This window comes from Eucalyptus grandis, chromosome 11 (assembly GCF_016545825.1).
Source record: "Eucalyptus grandis isolate ANBG69807.140 chromosome 11, ASM1654582v1, whole genome shotgun sequence".
NCBI classification, from domain to species: domain Eukaryota; kingdom Viridiplantae; phylum Streptophyta; class Magnoliopsida; order Myrtales; family Myrtaceae; genus Eucalyptus; species Eucalyptus grandis.
The window spans coordinates 685,027-702,906 of NC_052622.1; the positions used below are offsets into that span (position 1 = coordinate 685,027).

Sequence of the window (17,880 nt, forward strand, 5' to 3'; positions counted from 1 at the left end):
TTTTGCACCCTCCATCTACAAATGTAAGAATTTTTTGATTTTGTATTCCAACATTAAGAATCCGTTCCATCAGTCGAACAATATCTCCGTCATGAGAACTTGAGTTATTTCTTAATGCATATGTAATAATGGTCAGTAGCCTAGTAAATGCACGGTTCAAGGGTTTCCTCCTACTATGGTTTATAATAAAAAGAATAATATCTACACGAATCATAATTCTTTAATTTATTGATGGAATTTGTAAGTTGTCCCCTCTCTTGTGCTTTCAATGTATGAATTTACGGTGTGTGAACACGTTGATCGCGAGGGAGTACCGCCTCCTTTTTGTCCCCAGTTAAGACGTACAAGTTTTTGCTATGTCAATTAAATAATTGTCGTGGAAGCGCATTATCTTATGTTGGATTACAACAAGAAACCAAAGTGTCTCGAACCCTAGCCTGAAAAGACACGGAACAAATTGTCGGATGCTAATGGGATTGAAGGGTGCACGTGGAGTAGGTGACGATGGAATGTAGACGAACAGGAGCAAATGCCAACGCATCATCCATTAACTTAAACCCAAAAATAACCACATCATAATGAAATTATTGAACCGATTAGGCCTTCGAGCATTTTTTTATTATTTTACTAGTTTTATTTTTTTAGAAGAAAAAAAAGTAGCTAAAATTCAATTCAAAACCCAACACTAACACATAGACCTGTTAAAATAGGTCATAAATATATTTCTTAACCCATATTCGATGAATTGAGTTGTTTTATGAGTTATTCATATTCAGTACATGAGTTGTAAATAAATTTTACAGATGTAAGGCCTAAAATGACATAGATGTTAAATGAATTCACAAATTATTTAAATTTCACCCACCTATATAACTCTCGCCCTCACTAGATCTCATACTCACTAATCTGGTACTCACCTTAACTTGAGTATGAGTTTTTCTAAATTTGGTTAAATATAAGTGTTTTAATAATAGATATTCAATTGACTATGGGTTAGGTATTGTCAATAGATTTGTATTGCACGGAATTGGATCATAAGTAAATGGGTCAATTTGGATTGGATCATTTTCGTTCCAACTTGATTTACCCGTTTGTCTATCTTACTAACACATGGGGGAGAAACCTTTTTTGAGACCGATAATGATTTGTGGCAATTTTGCGGGTTGGATCGAGAGAACAATTAAAATTGTTAGAAATATGGTAACTCCAAATTTGCTGACGCGGTTCACGTATTTTATTCCTTTTTTTTTCAGCACAGCAGAAACCAATTCAAAAAATCAGGTCAATTAATCAATTAATCGATTGCGATTCACGGCTTGGTCTTCGGATAGTACATGATTGGATGCATGTGATACTGGTTTAAATGGCTTGTAAACTAAGCATCATCTGTCGTGAGTCATTTTTCTCTACAACCAAGGAGATAAATAATCGATAAAATAAACTAATCTCAAGAGACGTTCGAGTGTCATAATGCATGCGACAATGTTGTTAGGTACAATGCAACGAGCTGTCCAAATGATCCTTGGAAAATGGGCGGTCCGAAATTTAAAGTTTAAAGTTTTTTTTTTTTTTCGTGTGCGTGCTTTAGGGGAAGCAAAGAACCGGGCTTCCTTAATCAAGCAGCAATTGGCTGCATTAATCACGTCGAATTGAATATCTTTTTCATAAAATAAGTAGCAAGTCAACATATGTGTTTTTCCATTAGATGTAACTGCGAATTAATGCACGTCCAACGGTCCAATGGCAATTCTTAGTCATTGCCAGACAATACATGAGTCAGAATGGTTTAATTAATCGAGCCTCTTAACTTTGTGGTCAACATGGGTCCCTTTGAAAATTTATCAAACTTAAGACTTCATTTGTTTCAAAGAAAAATAATACATTTTTGAAAAATATTTTTTAAAAAGCAATTTTCTAAGCACAGATACTAGGATCTAGAATCTAGTCTTGATGGAGCTTGACCTTGACACTGGGACCTAGGCAAGGCCGCTTGAATGCAGAGAAAGAGCACAGGTACTAGTCTCTCATCCACAAAAGCCTAAACCGAGAACTCAGCACCTATGCACGACTTCTTGGCAACTTGGCCCAAGTCCACGGAGGTTGAGCTTGAGGCCCTTGTGCTCGTTCTTGGATCCTCGGCACTTGGGCTTGAGTCCACAATGGTTGAGTGTGGGACCTTGAATGCTCAAACTTGAGTCTTGACACTCCAGTATTTGTCCATTGAGGTTGACTAGGGGACACTAGCATCTGTGCCTAGGTCCTTGACAATCAGAATTGAGTCCATCAAGATTGGGCCCGAGACCCCTGGTTGTTGGGACCTAGGCAAACATTGATGGACATGGCCTTAGGCGCTAGAGACTCGAGCACTGGCATTATCCCGAGCTTTAGCCTCAATCAACCCAAGCTTGGGCATGGGAGATTTGAGCACTAATATTGGGGTCTCGAGCCCGAGGACCTCGATATAGGTACCAAGATCTCAACCTTAGCCTCAATGGACTCAAGCTTGGGCGCCATGGATTGAGGCATGGTGTCAAGGTCTCAAGCCTAACTTCATTGGACTCAAACATGAGCACCAAGGTCCTAGGCCTTGGCCTTGGTGGCTCGGACTTGGGCATAGGGATTTGAGCACAGGCATTAGGTCTTGGGCCAGGCCTCGATAGAACTAGGCTAAGCTTTTGTGAACTCGTGCCCGAGCGCTGGGGACTTGGGCAAAGGCACTGGGTCCATTGAGGCTTGACCTCTATGGGCTTGAACACAAGTATTGGGGTTTAGAGCCTAGCCTTGATGGACAAAAGCATAGACATTGAGAGTCTTGAGCCTCGACCTTGTTGGGCTCCAACTCTAGCTTGGAAGATTTGGGTATGGGCATCAATGGAATTGGGCTCGGCCTTGATGGACCTGGGCACAGGTGCTTGGGACCTAGCCACAATGCCGGGGCATTAGACAAGCAATCGATCCTAAACATTGGGGACCTAGGAATGAGCACTAGTGTTCTCATGCCCTAGTGCAGAATTTCTAGTTCAAGTATCGATTTGTGGTTATATTTTGAAAAATGATTTCCTACTTTTAAAGAGGTAATAGTTTTTCTGAATTTAAGCATGAGTTATCCATTAACCAAGATAATATTTTCCATTGACTCATTTTCCTCAAACAATCCAAATATCGGAAAATAGGGAAATGCTTTCCGTGAATAAACGAAACCTTAATTATGAAATATTTCATTCAAGTATTTCCTTATTTTCATGATTTAATGGCCGGCAAAAGGAGAAATCGGTTGTTCACGAGCGAGAACAATTTTATGGGAAACATTCATCGCTATGCCGAAAAGTTAATCGACATGCAAATGACGGACTAAACCTTCATCGGAACCTAATCACGAATTAGATATCTTCGACTAAACTTTGCAGAACATTCTTTTAGATTTAAAAAGGTCATTTAATCCACTATCTTCCCATTTCGCTTTTCCCCATTTGTTCAAGTTAAACCATCGTTTCACTTACTAGAGCCTCAGCCCTGTACTATCCACTGAAAAAAACTTGCAATTGGCATAGCTTCTCAAGAAGAATCGGAGCATGATCTGGCACCCGTCCCGATCCAGCGGCGGAGCTATTCCACTTTGCCGGTCCAAACAGGGCCAAAGCTAAGAATTTAAAAGTGCGCGAGAACTCGTGAAATAGTTCTTTTACTTTGTCTGACATCAAAGGAGCTCCCAGCAGTCAGCACTCGCATTAAAAAAATCTCGTCCGCTTCAGCACCAATCTCGAGACTTGCTCGAATCTTCTCCTCACATTCTTTTCTACGGGGGAGGCGCGCATCCCATGATCTCTAATCGCTCGTCTTATCTTAAATACTAAATTGATTTGTCGAAAGCAACGCAGGCCCAACTAAGAAGCCCCAGATATGGCGTGGGTCGCTCCTCTTTTGGGCTCAATTCAAGCAGTCCCAAGTTAAGGGACGTTGAAGAAGAAGGCAATAGCAGCTCATGGCAAGTTTTTCAAAAGCTAATGACAAATGAGGGATCTTTTGTAGCCAGGATAACCATAATTGTAAGAAGAATTTCCAAGTAATCGTTTCCCGATTGGATTCAATGTCGATAATGTGACGCTACTTGTGCAGCGCGATTGATCCATGATAAGTCTTGTGTCAGAACCGAAAAAGATCGGCATACGCCTGCGCATGTGTATAAGTATAAGAAGTTGCATTAGCGTCAAAGTCATTGTTCGTAGACTCGTTGAAGTCAACTACACGCAAGCAATATTTGCAATGATAATCCTCGAGCAATTCGTTGATAATAGTCGTTGGACCAAAAAAAGAATTTCTGAGCCCCTGTTTCCCGTTTGGATTCGATGTCGATAATGTGACGCTACTTGTGCAGCGCCATTGATCCATGATAACTCCTCCATCGGAACCAATAATATCATATTCGATCTAGAACTGAAAATGATCGGCATGTGCGTGCGCATGTGTGTAAGAAGCTGCATTAAAGTCAATGTCATCGTTCATAGCCTCAGTGATGTCAACTACATGCAAGCGAAATTTACATTGATAATCCTTGACCAATTCGTTCACCCAGAGACATATGCACGCGTCGATTTAGTATATGCTTACAATTTCTAAGTGGGGGGAACCACGAAAGCGTCTCCATGATCGAGATGGTGAAGAACGAAGCCGGAGAACATCGCCATAACCGCCGCGCCGACCACCGCCATGCCACCGACCAAGTTAACCACCCTCCACAACTTCCCTCCTTCCCCTACTTTCTCTCCCCCCTCCTTTGCTCTCTCCTCACTCTCCAATCCCTTCGCCAGTCCATTGCCTTCCTCGGTGACCGGCAAATCGTTCCACTCATCGACCGCCAAATCCTCCTTCGCATCTTCCCCTCCATCATCGTTGCCATCGTCGTCGCGGAGGCACGATTCGGTGCACGAGCACACAGAGGCATCCTCGGCGGGGCCGGCCTCATCTTCGTCATTGTCCCAGGCGCGGAAAGCGGCCTCAAGGTCGGCGAGCCGCCGGGCGACGTGGCGCAGGTGCTGAGGCCGCTTGGGGTCGGAGGCGAACTCGGCGGACAGCAGGTTGTTGAGGAAGAGGAGCCGCTGCCGGATGCACTCGGACAGGAACTGTCGGGACGGGGTTTCGGAGGCGGCGAGGGAGAACGCGGACTTGAGTTCGGATTCGGTGTCTTCGAGCTTTCTCTGCAACATGAAGTATCGCTTCGTCATGTCTGCGTTGTCTCGCTCGGTCCGTTCGCGAGGCTCTGGACATGCGTACGTAGTATTTTCGAAGATTTTTAGGCGGGAGGCTGAACGTTACGTGGAGGCGGCGGTTAGGAATCCAGGACACGCGACGGTTGACGGAAAGGCGGGCTGGACTGTTGGGCCCACCTTCTAAAAGCCTTTTGGGCCCCCTTTTGGGCCCGCATATGATTCGAACTCGGCCCCATATCGAGACTTTCAGCCCGCCATGAGAAAATTTTGTGATTTTTTAATAGACACAATTTGTCGTTATTACGTAGAGTCCGCCCTAGAAGATTCATTGATTGGATTTGGATCATATGGGCAGAGCGTGAACTGCTGCTCTTTGTCGGAGACCGGGGTCAAAAAGCTGTATGTAACTTCGGGGACATCTTTCTCGAGATGGTTGCTTCTCGTGTCTTGTATTACTCCACTATTTTAGGAAAGACGTGGATCGATTCCAAGTCATGCCCACTTTTTCTGTCTTCTGAAAATCCCGATAGTAAAAAATATCTTAGATCTGCTATATAATAGACTCCGTTGACGTTGACGTGTGTACATACATTTCGCAATGCGAACATCGACAGTAAGAACTTGTCGTGTCGTTGTTGTAATTTGAAATTATCGATCACATCTTCCATCGCCGCTCTTTCTTCATGTGTGCTGCGTCTCTTGATAAAGGCGCTCATCCATTTCTAAGTCAATCATAATAATAAGTATTGATTATAAGTCGCCAATTACTTCTTTTGTAAAAAGACCTTACTTAACCTCCATACCTATCTAATATTTATCCTTGAATCTTTGGCATGAGATGAGGACAACCTTCGACATGCGATGGCTGTCATGTATAATCACAATAACAACCGTCATACTTAGAACAAGGAGAAACAAGGGTTTCCCACCAATGAAAAAAATTGAGGGAAAAACCTATGTTCGTGCATTATCAAACAATTAGTATCCAAAAGCCGTGAGCCACCTCTAGTGTCTCTCTCTCTCTCTCTCGAAACGGCATCTCTACAGAATGGGAAAAAAGGGGACAAAAGACCTACCTAAAAATTATATTTTCAGATTAGTGAAGGTTAATGTAGCTTCTAAACTACAGTGCAACTTTGGTAGTGCGATTAGCGGAGCAAAAACCGTCAACTAATCAATTGTGAGAAGGAGGTCGCATCTTGGGTCGGGAATAATCGGAGAAGAGACCAGGAGAAGTACTGAAACGGTGTCCTAATGTCGTCGGGATGGTGCCTGAAACCGTTCTCTTTCCATGCTTCACTTCCATGGCCATGTGGTTCAGGACTTCTTGAGTGACGATGTCTTCAGTACTTGATGACTTGCGATACTTCTCGTTTACTTTTGTTACTCCTTTCCGATATGTTTCGATGTGGATCATCACTTTAACTTTTTCTGCTACCTGCATGGTTGAATTACACAAGCATCAGCACTGCTCTTACAATGCATTGCACAGGCGTACAAATGAAAAATAAAAGCCAAGAAATGAGACGTTCTTGCTTGTACCGTACACTTTACCTTGCTAAAAGAATGAGTGCTCTCTCTCCCACCGGCCTCGGCTTTAAGAAGACGAGCATTAGATGCATGCATTCGAGGACATAAAAGAAGTATTAAGAGCAAACCAATGGCGGACATGATCAGCTTTGTGGCTTTGTGTACGAGGAAGCTATGAAAAGAGAGAAATCAACTAATGAAGGATATAAGTAGGAAGAGAATGGGTTCGTTTGAAGCTTTCTGTGACTGCAAATCTCAGGCTTCGTAAGGAAGAGAAAGCATACATGTCTCTTTCCCCCTTCTAACCATCACTTAGATTCCTATTTATACATGCGACAAATAACTTTCAAACGAGGGCACTTTCCTTCATGTGAAGCAAGTTTTAATGACCATAAAATAGTCCACTCTACACATCAAATACCCCTTAATTCTTTTATAGGAAAAGACAAGACAGAAAAGTGTCCTTCCTTTTAGTTGCCTAGAGGCTCTTTTATATTATGCCAAAAAGTGGTTGCTGACGATGGGAAGAGTGAAAGATTTTCCACCATGCATGTGCGATTGGGAATAGCTAGGCCTGTTGTGAACCCATATTGTGTTGACTAATTAACCAACGTAATTAGTGGATAGTATTTTAAGGAGTGAAGGCCGTCTTGATGGGTATGTCTAGAAAGAGGTTGCCCCGACACGTTCCTTAGATACCTCTGTAAAACGACTAGGTTAAAATAAGGAGGATGATGCTGAAATTAGTAGGTAATTTTTTGTCATTTTAATATTTTAAGGTTTCGTTGTTTCGCGAAAAATGAATAATTTAGAAAATATTTTATTAGAAACAATCTGTTGTATCGCTTATAAAAATGAAAGAATTAGAAACCTTTTTATTGTTCATAAAATTGTTTAAATATAAATTGTTGTCGATAATACTAATATTTTCCGTTAACGAATTATTTTGAATGATATAATGATTACTTCTAGAAAAGTATTTTTCAGATGATTCATTTTTTGCAAAACAAACGGAATCAAGATAGACTACGACTTTTATCTCCTGTTGATTTATCCTTGTCTTGAGGTAATATCACCTTCAATGTCCCAATTATTCAAAGGCATTGCGAAATGCAAGACTAGGAAAATATATCGATGTCCAGAAGGCGGAACGGTCTAGGCGCACATTGGGGAACATTGCAAAGCACAAGAGAATGTCTAAAACGCTCTCGTGGGTCAACCGCCCAAGAAAAGAGAAGAAGAAAAAACATTGTTTATATAAGAAGGTGGACATGGAACCCATAGAAGTGGGAAGTCGTGTAAATAAGACAAACATGAAGACTCCAAAACCAACCAACAGTGTCTTGGTCCCTGTCCATAACCTTCGGTACCATGTCGTTCGATTTCAAGGTGGTGGCTCCGTGTTTGTCGCTACCGATCGCCCCAACAAGCAACCTCCCACACTTCGAAGTAGGGAGAGAGAGAGAGAGAGAGACCTTGTTTGCAAGGCATATTGAAGGATTGGAGAATTTTCTAACTGACTTCCACTTGTATGAATGTCCTTTGACATCGAGATTAGTACACACCCAATTTATTGAGATTTACAGGGATGCGCATTCCGTGAAACCGGATTGCGCCCTTTGTGATGGAATGTATACGGCATACTTCATCATTGTCAACTAGTACAATGCGTGCTTGTAGCATTCCACTCTCAGACATACACAGGAAAAAGGGTACTTGAACTACTTTACTTTATGAAGCACAAGATCAAGCTGTCTCTATATACAAAGACTGAGGCTTATTAAACATTTGGAAGAGAACAAGCTCCGAAATTTATGCTCGAACTTAGATGGATGAATGCCGCTGAAGTCTCCGAATTTGTGTTTTGACGAGCTGTAGCATTTTGGTTATGATACAATGCATTTAGATCTGGAGAAGATTATTCACAGTTACAGTCACAGAATTTGTTCGCTGCAAATCCTGCACAATCGACATCAGACAATGTCACTATGCAAAAAATAACAAAAGGACAAAATGGCAATCCAAAACAAGAATATAGAATTACTAGTCAATCCAAACAATCATATGCAAGAACATTGATGCTTGTCTTCTTACACAGAATGGCAGAATGTCCCAGTAAGTATTCACGACATAGTTTTGAAATCAACCAGCAATATTACACAAAAGCCAAAAAAAAAAAAAAAAAAATTTGTTATGTGATGAACAAGAATCCCAAAATGAGTCCAGTGGAATTTAGATTCATTACGTCCAAATTAGCAAATCAAAAGAATCAGAGAGGGCCCCAACATTTAACTGTGAAACAACGTAGTTATTCATCTGGCAACAACTCTGTAAGCCTACCAAGAACTGATTATCAATCAGGAAAATGAGAAAAAAAAGAAGTCATAGTTCATTTCAAGCTACAGGTTACCCATACTGAACCTCTTACTCTCAGGCAATACGGGAACTACTATACCTGAAAAATCATCTCTTCTGGAATATGTGGTAAAACCTCTCGAACTGTTTCAGCCATTGTTAGTATATTTGCAATGTCATCATTTGCAGAACGCAAGGTAGTTCTCAAATGTAGACCACCAGTGGCTCCAGGATGTCTTCCAACAGTAGGAGCACCAGAAGCAAGTGAACCAGAGGGACCAGCATGAGAGAGATTAGTAGGCCAAATACCCCAGCCAGCATCGTCAAGAGCAGACTGGCTGTATGTATCTCCAATGGAAGCAAGATGCCTCATCATCATCTGAACCCTCCCCAGTCCAACTGATCTCATGGCAGTGGAGGAGGGGCCAGCACCATCAACACCATGGCTTGGCCAAGAATTCAGCCAACCTGAGTTCAGTCCGGCATTTCTGTGGACAAAATAATCCAATTCATATTTAGAAGGAACAAGGATGCATAAATAAGATTTAGTTAGCAGCCTAAAGGTATTGCTTTTTTTTTGGAGATGTAAGGCTCGCACTTAGACAAGAAGAGTCTTCTCCTCATTCATGTGGTACAGAAACAAAAGAAATGATGTGAAAAAGTCCAAAGTGGCCAATTTTGAACTGTATCAACAATGAATATTCAGATAAAGATGTTTAAAAAAGGTAAATCCAGGGCATCATTTAGTCCACCTCAAGAGCAAACTATATTCAAATTCCCAGAAAATAATGGTTAGTTGCGAAAGATGCAAGAAATACGAGTGCTAAAGTGATCAAACAACAGCTGAAAACAGAGTTAGCCAATTTGTCTCTTAAACAAACAAGCCAATCAAAAAGTCTAGAAAAGAAATTTCCCAAGATTACCACTTAACTGAGCAGTGTTTTCAGCAATGGAAGTTGCAAAAACGGTGTCCTGTTTCTCAAATTGTATTAAACTGTTAAAAAGAAATTTCATAGATCTAACAATGGTTTTACCTCCAAGTTCCTTCATCCATAGGATTCTGAGTCTGACTGGGAAATAGTCCTGGTGGCAGCACATTCTCAGAAGAATTTTGTCCATCAAGACCTACACTTAACTGGCGAGCAAGCTGTTCATCACTCAAAACTTCACTGCTAGGGCTTGCTTCATTCTCAGATATGGAAACAAAAAGCGGCTTTCGACAAGTGGGGCACGAATAAGCGTCATTAAGACCTTGATCCAACCTAGCATCATACGCAACTTTCAATCACAGTTTCATTTCAATTACAAATACAAATAAGAATGCAAATCCTCATACCAAGATCTCAAGCAACCAAGATGAAAGAGGTGCCGGCAGTGGAGCCTTTTGGCCTTGGCCATGGGTTCCTATCAAGTCAGAATTTTATCATGTCAATTAAACACTGGCTGTAATTTGACAATTAGAGAGAGAGAGAGAGAGAGAGAGAGAGAGAGGAGAGGGGAGGAGGCGAGGAGCATACCCTGCAGATGGCACATTCATCATCGTATGCTTGGAGCTCTTCAGATGTTGCATCAGGAAGGGCAGCATGAAGAGTAGCCAATGCAGTTCTCAGTTTAATAAACCCCTTCACACGTTTGATGATCGCACTTAGTAAGGCCTGCAAATCATTCAATGTTGCACAATGAATAAACTGAAGATCAACCCTAATTTCAAGCACATGTTAAATAGGCATTAAATCAGTTGGTCAGATATTTACACGTATATTTAAGAATAGAACCACATCCACTATATGTAGTGGCATGCCACGAAGCAACCAGATAAGCACATAATGCCCCACAGCAGTCAATAAAGTTGCCATGTCAAGGACAAAACCAAGATTTCTAATCAGAAAGCTCTTCCATTCCCATAATGCACCTGCATAATCCAAAAGAAACGACATAGTAATTAAATATTCCAAAAAGCATGCTCAAATCTATGCAGTTAATGATCATGTACGGCAACAGACATCATACCAGATTAAAAGAATTAGACACTAACCAATAAACCAAAGAGTATAGAAACAGGGGGGGGGGAGGGGAATCAACCACGACAGATGGCCAATCCACTGTCCTCAATATATATAGATGAAATTGATACATGCATCGTAACAGCAAAGAAACTATCGCTTTGAGGACGTCAATTCTTAGCATATTGACCAATACAATTATTAATTCACTTCTATATTGTGACAAAATCACCAAAGGGTGAACCTACAATATCTGCAGATGCTCAGCATCCAGAAAAATTGAGAAAAAAAGCACCATTTGAAGTCAAGATGGCCTATAAATGGCCCAAGAAGCCTGCCACAGATGCATGCGCAAGAGATCAAGCAGTACCTGCCGCAGATGTATCTATAAACTTAAACATTCGGCAACCACTGCTGTTTCCTGCCGAATGATTTACCCAGATGTCAAGAAGCTGGAATCCATGAACCACAATGGCCTAAAAGGAGAGTATTGTCAAAGGCAAGCAACTCAGTCCATTGTCGCCATTCAATCATAGTCATAAGAAATTATGTTACATAGAAAACAATGAGAAGCTTGAAGGGAAGTGCTTCTTAAAAATACCTGAAGTGTTTCAAAAATAACACAGAAGAGCTCAAAAAGTAGCAACAAGAACATCGAAGACCCCAATGTTTTGTGAATCATTAGAGAAAGTCTAATCCTGCAAGCACACAGAAGGCAACATCACATCGATATAGATGAACTTCATAAAAATAAGTACTTCATAGCAATTTCTGGTGGAAAAAAACCAGTTTCTAAAGGAAGAAAGCTCAAAACAGTAAAACGCATACAAACCACATCCTACTTAATTCTTGTGACTACTCACAGTGATTGAGAGATCTTACTGAGTTAAAAAAACATATTGAAGTACAAAGTACAAGTCTCTGTAGTACTAACATTAGTGATAGGCAGATATAAGTAGTCTGTTGCATACACGATGCAGAACTATACCTATCGGCAATTTCAAATGGTTGGCTATGAATCCAGTATGTGGAACCAGGCGACATGAGCTTCACTAATCATTTTTAAGCATCTCTATAGGACTTTTATCTATCACACCGGAACTAGGTAAAAAATTATACCAAAAGAGACTCGATTCTGAATCACATTTCTCTTAAAAGATTCTAACTAACTCATGAATTACAATAAAACTAAGAGAAAGACGTGCAGGTCTTGTAAAACACATGTTATATGGGAAACCGATTATTAGTGCTATCTAGCTGCACTCAGCATTAATAATTACCAAAGAATACAAATCTGTCCTACTTCTTATTATCCAACGTGTATACCACTTGACTGTTTGAGAAACTATATCCTGTAAAATGAAGTCAACAGGACACTCAGCACATCTGTATTAAATGGTACTTCCACTAAAATGCATAAGAATAGGAATACATACCAGAACACATCAACAGTCAGAACCACCAATAACACTGAATATACACGAAAATATGCCCACGGTGTTGTAGAAGGAGAAGCATTCAATCTTTCCAGGCGATCTCTAGCCAAAGCTTGAAACATCTGTCCAAAGTTATCAACATGTTCACATTTGATACTTACCAGTTACTATCAAAGCATCAGCCAGAGAAAACCAAAAAAAAAAGAATATTCAACCCCACATACCTTTAGAGAACATAGAACAGTCAACCAGGTTGACCATAGGCAAAAATGAAACAATGTTGGAGGAAGTACTAAAGGTAGAAATGTTCCCTGTTCAGCATCACCCAAATAAAAGTCAAAATATGGTCAAGTAGACATGGAAGCATCAGTATCACACATAAGGCCTGAGATGAAATTGCTTCTAGTTCTAGCTGATTCTCAACTCTCCCAAGTGCAACTGCAAACAGTATAAGAAAAATAACAAGGACCCTCCACAATATAATAGCTGACGATTTTACAAAGCCACAGACTACATAATCATGTGCCACAATCGAGCAATTGTTCGCCCAATAAGTTTAAATTCTGTACTATTTAAACCTAACACACAATTGCTTGCTCACTAGATGGCGTGACACTCCAATACCAAAGCATCTTTAAACTTTAGTCAATGGTAGACCCATTCCACTCAAAGAAGAGAAGCTTTGCTAGATCATCAACAATCATTCAAATCAACAATGACCATACTAAAAAGCCAAACTGCTTTTCAGAAAGTTCATTCAAATCCCAATTTCCATTTAAGTCTACCCAGTCAGAGTATTTCATCAAAAAGTGTAATTCTAGCTCCTACACGTCGATTGCATTTTTTGCTCCCAGTAGAATTGCATTTCAGTAAACCAATAAGATTTCCACAAAACCTTCTGTTATGTTGAATTGCCTCAAATGGAGCCTCATTGAAAGCCTTGACATTTGGGAGAGGACCTTTTAGGTTACTGTAGGATATGTCAATAGAAGTCAAGGCCAACCAATCACCTAAAGAATATAGGATGGAACCAGACAGGCTATTATAGGAGATAGTAAAAACTTGCAAGTTTCATAGTGCTGCAAGCTCTCCTGGTATATTTTCAGACAAAATATTATAACTTAGATCAAGAACCTCAAGAACTTGTGTGTTGCCTAATTTAGGAGGAATGCTTCCTTGAAATTTATTTCAGCTCAAGTTCAAGCTCAACAAGCTGTTACATGAGCCTAGCTGCATTAGCATCAATCCGCTCAAATTGTTCAATGCCAAGTTCAAATTCTCTAGATGGGATAAAAGTCCAACATGAGTTGGTACATTTCCCGTGATTGTGTTGCTGCTTAGATCAAGATTCAACAACATCGGCAGGCTTCTTAATTCCCCGGGAATCACTTCCCCTAACTTATTTGAAGAAAGATTCAGTTCCTGTAATTGAGCCATCTTTCCAAATATTGCAGGTATCTCACCAGAAATTTGGTTGTTTGATATCCGCAAGCTCGTCAAATTACGACACTGCTCCAATTTCCATGAAAGTTCACCATTCAAATGATTGTGGCTTAAGTCTATATGCTTTAGATGTGGATAGAACAAATGGAACCCTATCAAGGAGTAACCAAGATGTTTGGCCATGACCTCTCACCAAAGGTCCAGGAATATAGGCTATGGTGGAAAAGACTCTTTAAGACATAGTTTGCCCTACCAGTGATCCAAAGGAAGCTAACTTAATGAAAGCAAAAGGCAAGAGACAAACAATAGAGATAAAATCAAGCTATCATATGAGCCAAGACACGAATCTAGACTATCAATGCACTTTCATATCAGTTGGTCCATATATATAGTTATGGTGAATAATACCTCGGCTTCCCTCACAAATTAAACTATATACAAGAAGTTCCAAGTAACTATCCTTGTAAAATTAAACCTACATATGCTACACACTTAAGTTTCACCATTAATTTCTTTCTTGCTGTATAATCTGCACAAAATAGCAAAATATTCCAGAATAAGAGGGAAATTCAAGACTTCAGCGATTCCAATTTCAGGTCATTAAGCATCCATGCCAATCGCCACCTCCTTCAATCAAAATTTAAGAGCAAAGATGGCACTCTACCTTGTAAATAAGGTAGTTTCCCAATCGTTCCAACAGTTTTCGAGTTTCAGAGGATGACAGCTCTGAGAAGAATATAGACTGCACATGAGAAAGCAAACAGAGAACATCAAATTTAAATCACAACAAAATGAACCATCTAAACCATTTCTTGTTGAGAGGCAAAAGAAAAATCAGAATGTTTCAATTGTATGTCCAAAAGCTGGGTAAAAGAGAAAATCCTGGTCCAACTCCTTGGAATTACATGTACTACTCAATTATTGTTAAAAACAGACAATGCACTATCAACAACTTATCATGAGCCAAGCATCCTTTACAAAAGGATTCTCTCTGTATTAGTTTAGTTCTTACAACTACACCATCATTTCTGACTTAAGCAGAAGTTTACATGCATCAGAAGACTCATGAATCTTTTGAAATTGAATTTGCAGAATCAGGTGCCCTAAAGTATGATCATTCTGGGTTCCTCTCGTACTAAATAAGATATTCGCGATAGTGTGGGTTCAAATCCGCACAACAACTAGTTGAAATGATAATTTACCTTCAAGGACAAAACAAGTAGAGTGAAGGCACTGAGAATAAAAGTTGCCAGCAGGGCAACAGTGGTGGAAGAACTCAATAAGAGATCAAGCACGTGATTGGCATTATCTGATTTGACGATGCTCTCTCCAATCAGCCCATCCAATTTAAATTTCTCTATTAAATTCTGTGCCCACCATTGAAGGCCCAAAAAGCTCAGGACCGTGCAGACACCGGAGATGGATAAGTATTGGACACCCATTAATGACAGTTACTGCAACTTCCTTCAGACGGAAGTCCCAGACTTTCATCAAAATGGCCAGTACATAACTAGTCACTCTAATTACAGAAATCCATAACCAAACAAATATTCCAGTGGATCCTCCAGCAAGTGCTACAATGAAATAACGAGATTCTCAGACCGCGTGTCCTATGCACAACTCTTCAACACTTGTTACCAGAACCTGCGGGAAGACACGGGGTCAAGTAATTAGCATATCTCGTACAAAAAGCACTAAGAAAAAGCATAGCTGATAAACAGGTAAATGCTCGACAAGACATCCAGATGAAAGATATCTGTATTGCTTCCCTAAAGCACAGATCACGCATGATTAATCCGCCATAACGAATACTGATTCAATCACCTAAGACATGACCCATGAAAGCATGCGTATCGTACTCCATAGAGTTGACTCAAACAAAATGGAAAAACAACCGAAAAAAGCCGCGAGCTGCTTCAGAACCGTCAATTTCTACGGTTCCGACAACATTGTTCACCAATTCGAACAGATCAAAATTCACGACACCGAACCGACAGAAACTCTCGGATTTAAACCCTGGTCAATCGCCAGAAATCAGCAACTCACAAAACCCTAAGCATCAAATCGGACACGACGGCACGGTCAAGAAAGAGACAAGCGGAACAAAGCCTTCTCCATTTCCGCTCATTTCCGAACAGGAATCGCAGAGAATTCAGAAAGGATTAGCCTCGATCCAAGGTTTGACGAGAGACGGAAACAACGAGTGATGGCGAAGATCGAGAACCTGATTCGAATCGGAGGAGGCGAGGGACGATCGGCGCCGGCCGGATTTTGCTCGCCGGAGGAATCCGATTTCCGCAGAGCGACGGAATTGGGAGCAAGGGATCGGGGGTGAAGAAAGGGAGATTTTGCGGGAAAGCGAATGGGTAAAACACCCCAAGATGTCGAAATTTCTCTATTTATATATTTCCACCTAAGATTCGTCTAAATGTACTTGCAAAATACATGTGATGATTTCATCTTACCTAACAAAATAACATAATAACCGACCAAAAAAAAAAACAAAATAACGTAATGTATATTAGTATTTACTCTGATGCTTCGTAGTAATTATGTTTAAAAAGTGTCCGAAAGTAAGAATTTATGGAAAATTGTGATATTCTCTTTTTATTTTATCTTTTTATTATTTATTGTAAGGGCAATTTATAAAATACATTAAGAGAGACAAAATATACTTTTGACTTAACATAATGGATATGTAATGGTCCAACTGTAATGTTTTGTGTTTTGGAAAAGAAATTATTTTATTATGATTTGATATAATTAAAAACTAATTGAAGAAAGAATTATAATAGAGGTTTTAGCTTTAATTCATTACATTCCTGGCTAAATACCTAATTAGTCACTTCATTGCCAAAACAATTCAATGCCAACAAGGTGGATCATTTATGTAATATATATAACAACTATGAATATCTTTATTTAAAAAGTTAAAATGATCCTGTTGTGATATCTTTTTTTCATTTTCACAATTTAATATAACTTTTATGGATTTGAGAAGCCTTAGAAGATTCATTCAGAACATGTAATCATTTTTTCTTGCTTCTTCCACTTCTTCTTTTGGAATTCTCTTCAGCTTCTTGATTACTTAAGAGATCAATGGAATAAGTCATTTGATTGTTTATCACTATTTTCTCTTGAACAAGTATACTGGCCAATTTATTTACATTCCACTTATCATTTACAGTGTTGTAATTCATATGAAATGACTCATATTGTTCATGGGACAATGAATTAAATATGAATTATACTAAAAAGTACTCATTCACGTTCATTCTCAATGTAGAACATGTTCATGTATAGTACACGAACCATCATATTTCATAATTGTCAAAGTGCTTATTAATGTACTGGCAAGTAACTTATCAGCAATTTAATAATGATTTTACACAAATTTCATAAATTCCTTAGCATTGTTGATTTTGGAAAGAATATTTTTTAAATTATTCATAATTGTCTTTCGCATAAACATTAAACTTAGTATGTTCGACCTTTCTTAGACTTTATAAAAAGTCATTTCATTCAATTGATTTCTTAACTTGAAGTGCTAAATCAAGATCTAGGACACCTAAGTGAAACTGAACTTGTTTTGTTCACTTTAATTAGAGAAATTCATTCAATTAGACAAAGGAATAAAAGAAACATGCGAATGAAGTGAAATAGGTACAAATATTGCAACATGCAAGAAAATACTCATATATTAATACTTTGAGAATATCACATAATCGATTCAAACTAAACAATACATATACATCATAGTTCTCTTTGGGGTGATCTTATGGTATACAAACATACATTAAACCACAATGATACTAATAACTTTAATTTGGTAATTATAAATATATCTCATTAAAATTTGTTTGTTATCTTTGGATATACAAAAAAAATTAACAAAAAAAATTAATT

The 17,880-nt window shown here is 39.4% G+C and overlaps 2 protein-coding genes across 2 annotated transcripts; both read right to left on the reverse strand.

Moving 5' to 3' along the window:
- Positions 1 to 6,268: 6,268 nt before the first annotated feature.
- On the reverse strand, positions 6,269 to 6,995 carry LOC120289485. Its single transcript, XM_039304421.1, has 2 exons — positions 6,762 to 6,995; positions 6,269 to 6,645 (listed from the first exon to the last, which is right to left on the reverse strand). Exons 1-2 carry the CDS (start codon positions 6,876 to 6,878, stop codon positions 6,382 to 6,384), a joined length of 381 nt encoding a protein of 126 aa, XP_039160355.1. The 5' UTR covers positions 6,879 to 6,995; the 3' UTR covers positions 6,269 to 6,381.
- A 1,234-nt stretch (positions 6,996 to 8,229) lies between these two features.
- LOC104424344 (E3 ubiquitin protein ligase RIN2) lies at positions 8,230 to 16,359 on the reverse strand. Its single transcript, XM_010036723.3, has 13 exons — positions 16,199 to 16,359; positions 15,177 to 15,618; positions 14,639 to 14,716; positions 12,756 to 12,842; positions 12,532 to 12,653; positions 11,697 to 11,793; positions 11,466 to 11,571; positions 10,847 to 11,004; positions 10,610 to 10,747; positions 10,429 to 10,496; positions 10,127 to 10,354; positions 9,193 to 9,580; positions 8,230 to 8,696 (listed from the first exon to the last, which is right to left on the reverse strand). The coding sequence occupies exons 2-13, from the start codon at positions 15,414 to 15,416 to the stop codon at positions 8,640 to 8,642; spliced, it is 1,767 nt and encodes a 588-aa protein (XP_010035025.2). The 5' UTR covers positions 15,417 to 15,618; positions 16,199 to 16,359; the 3' UTR covers positions 8,230 to 8,639.
- Between the last annotated feature and the right edge of the window lie 1,521 nt (positions 16,360 to 17,880).

Bases quoted from the DNA above. Each gene is read 5' to 3' on its own strand.
- LOC120289485 (XM_039304421.1), bottom strand. From the start codon at position 6,878: ATGTCCGCCATTGGTTTGCTCTTAATACTTCTTTTATGTCCTCGAATG. The intron at 6,646-6,761 runs GTAAAGTGTACG...TCAACCATGCAG, and splicing joins GCACTCATTCTTTTAGCAAG to GTAGCAGAAAAAGTTAAAGT.
- LOC104424344 (XM_010036723.3), bottom strand. From the start codon at position 15,416: ATGGGTGTCCAATACTTATCCATCTCCGGTGTCTGCACGGTCCTGAGC. The intron at 12,843-14,638 runs GTAGAGTGCCAT...GATGCTGAACAG, and splicing joins GAAACTACCTTATTTACAAG to GGAACATTTCTACCTTTAGT. The intron at 11,005-11,465 runs GTACTGCTTGAT...TGGATTATGCAG, and splicing joins TATAGATACATCTGCGGCAG to GTGCATTATGGGAATGGAAG.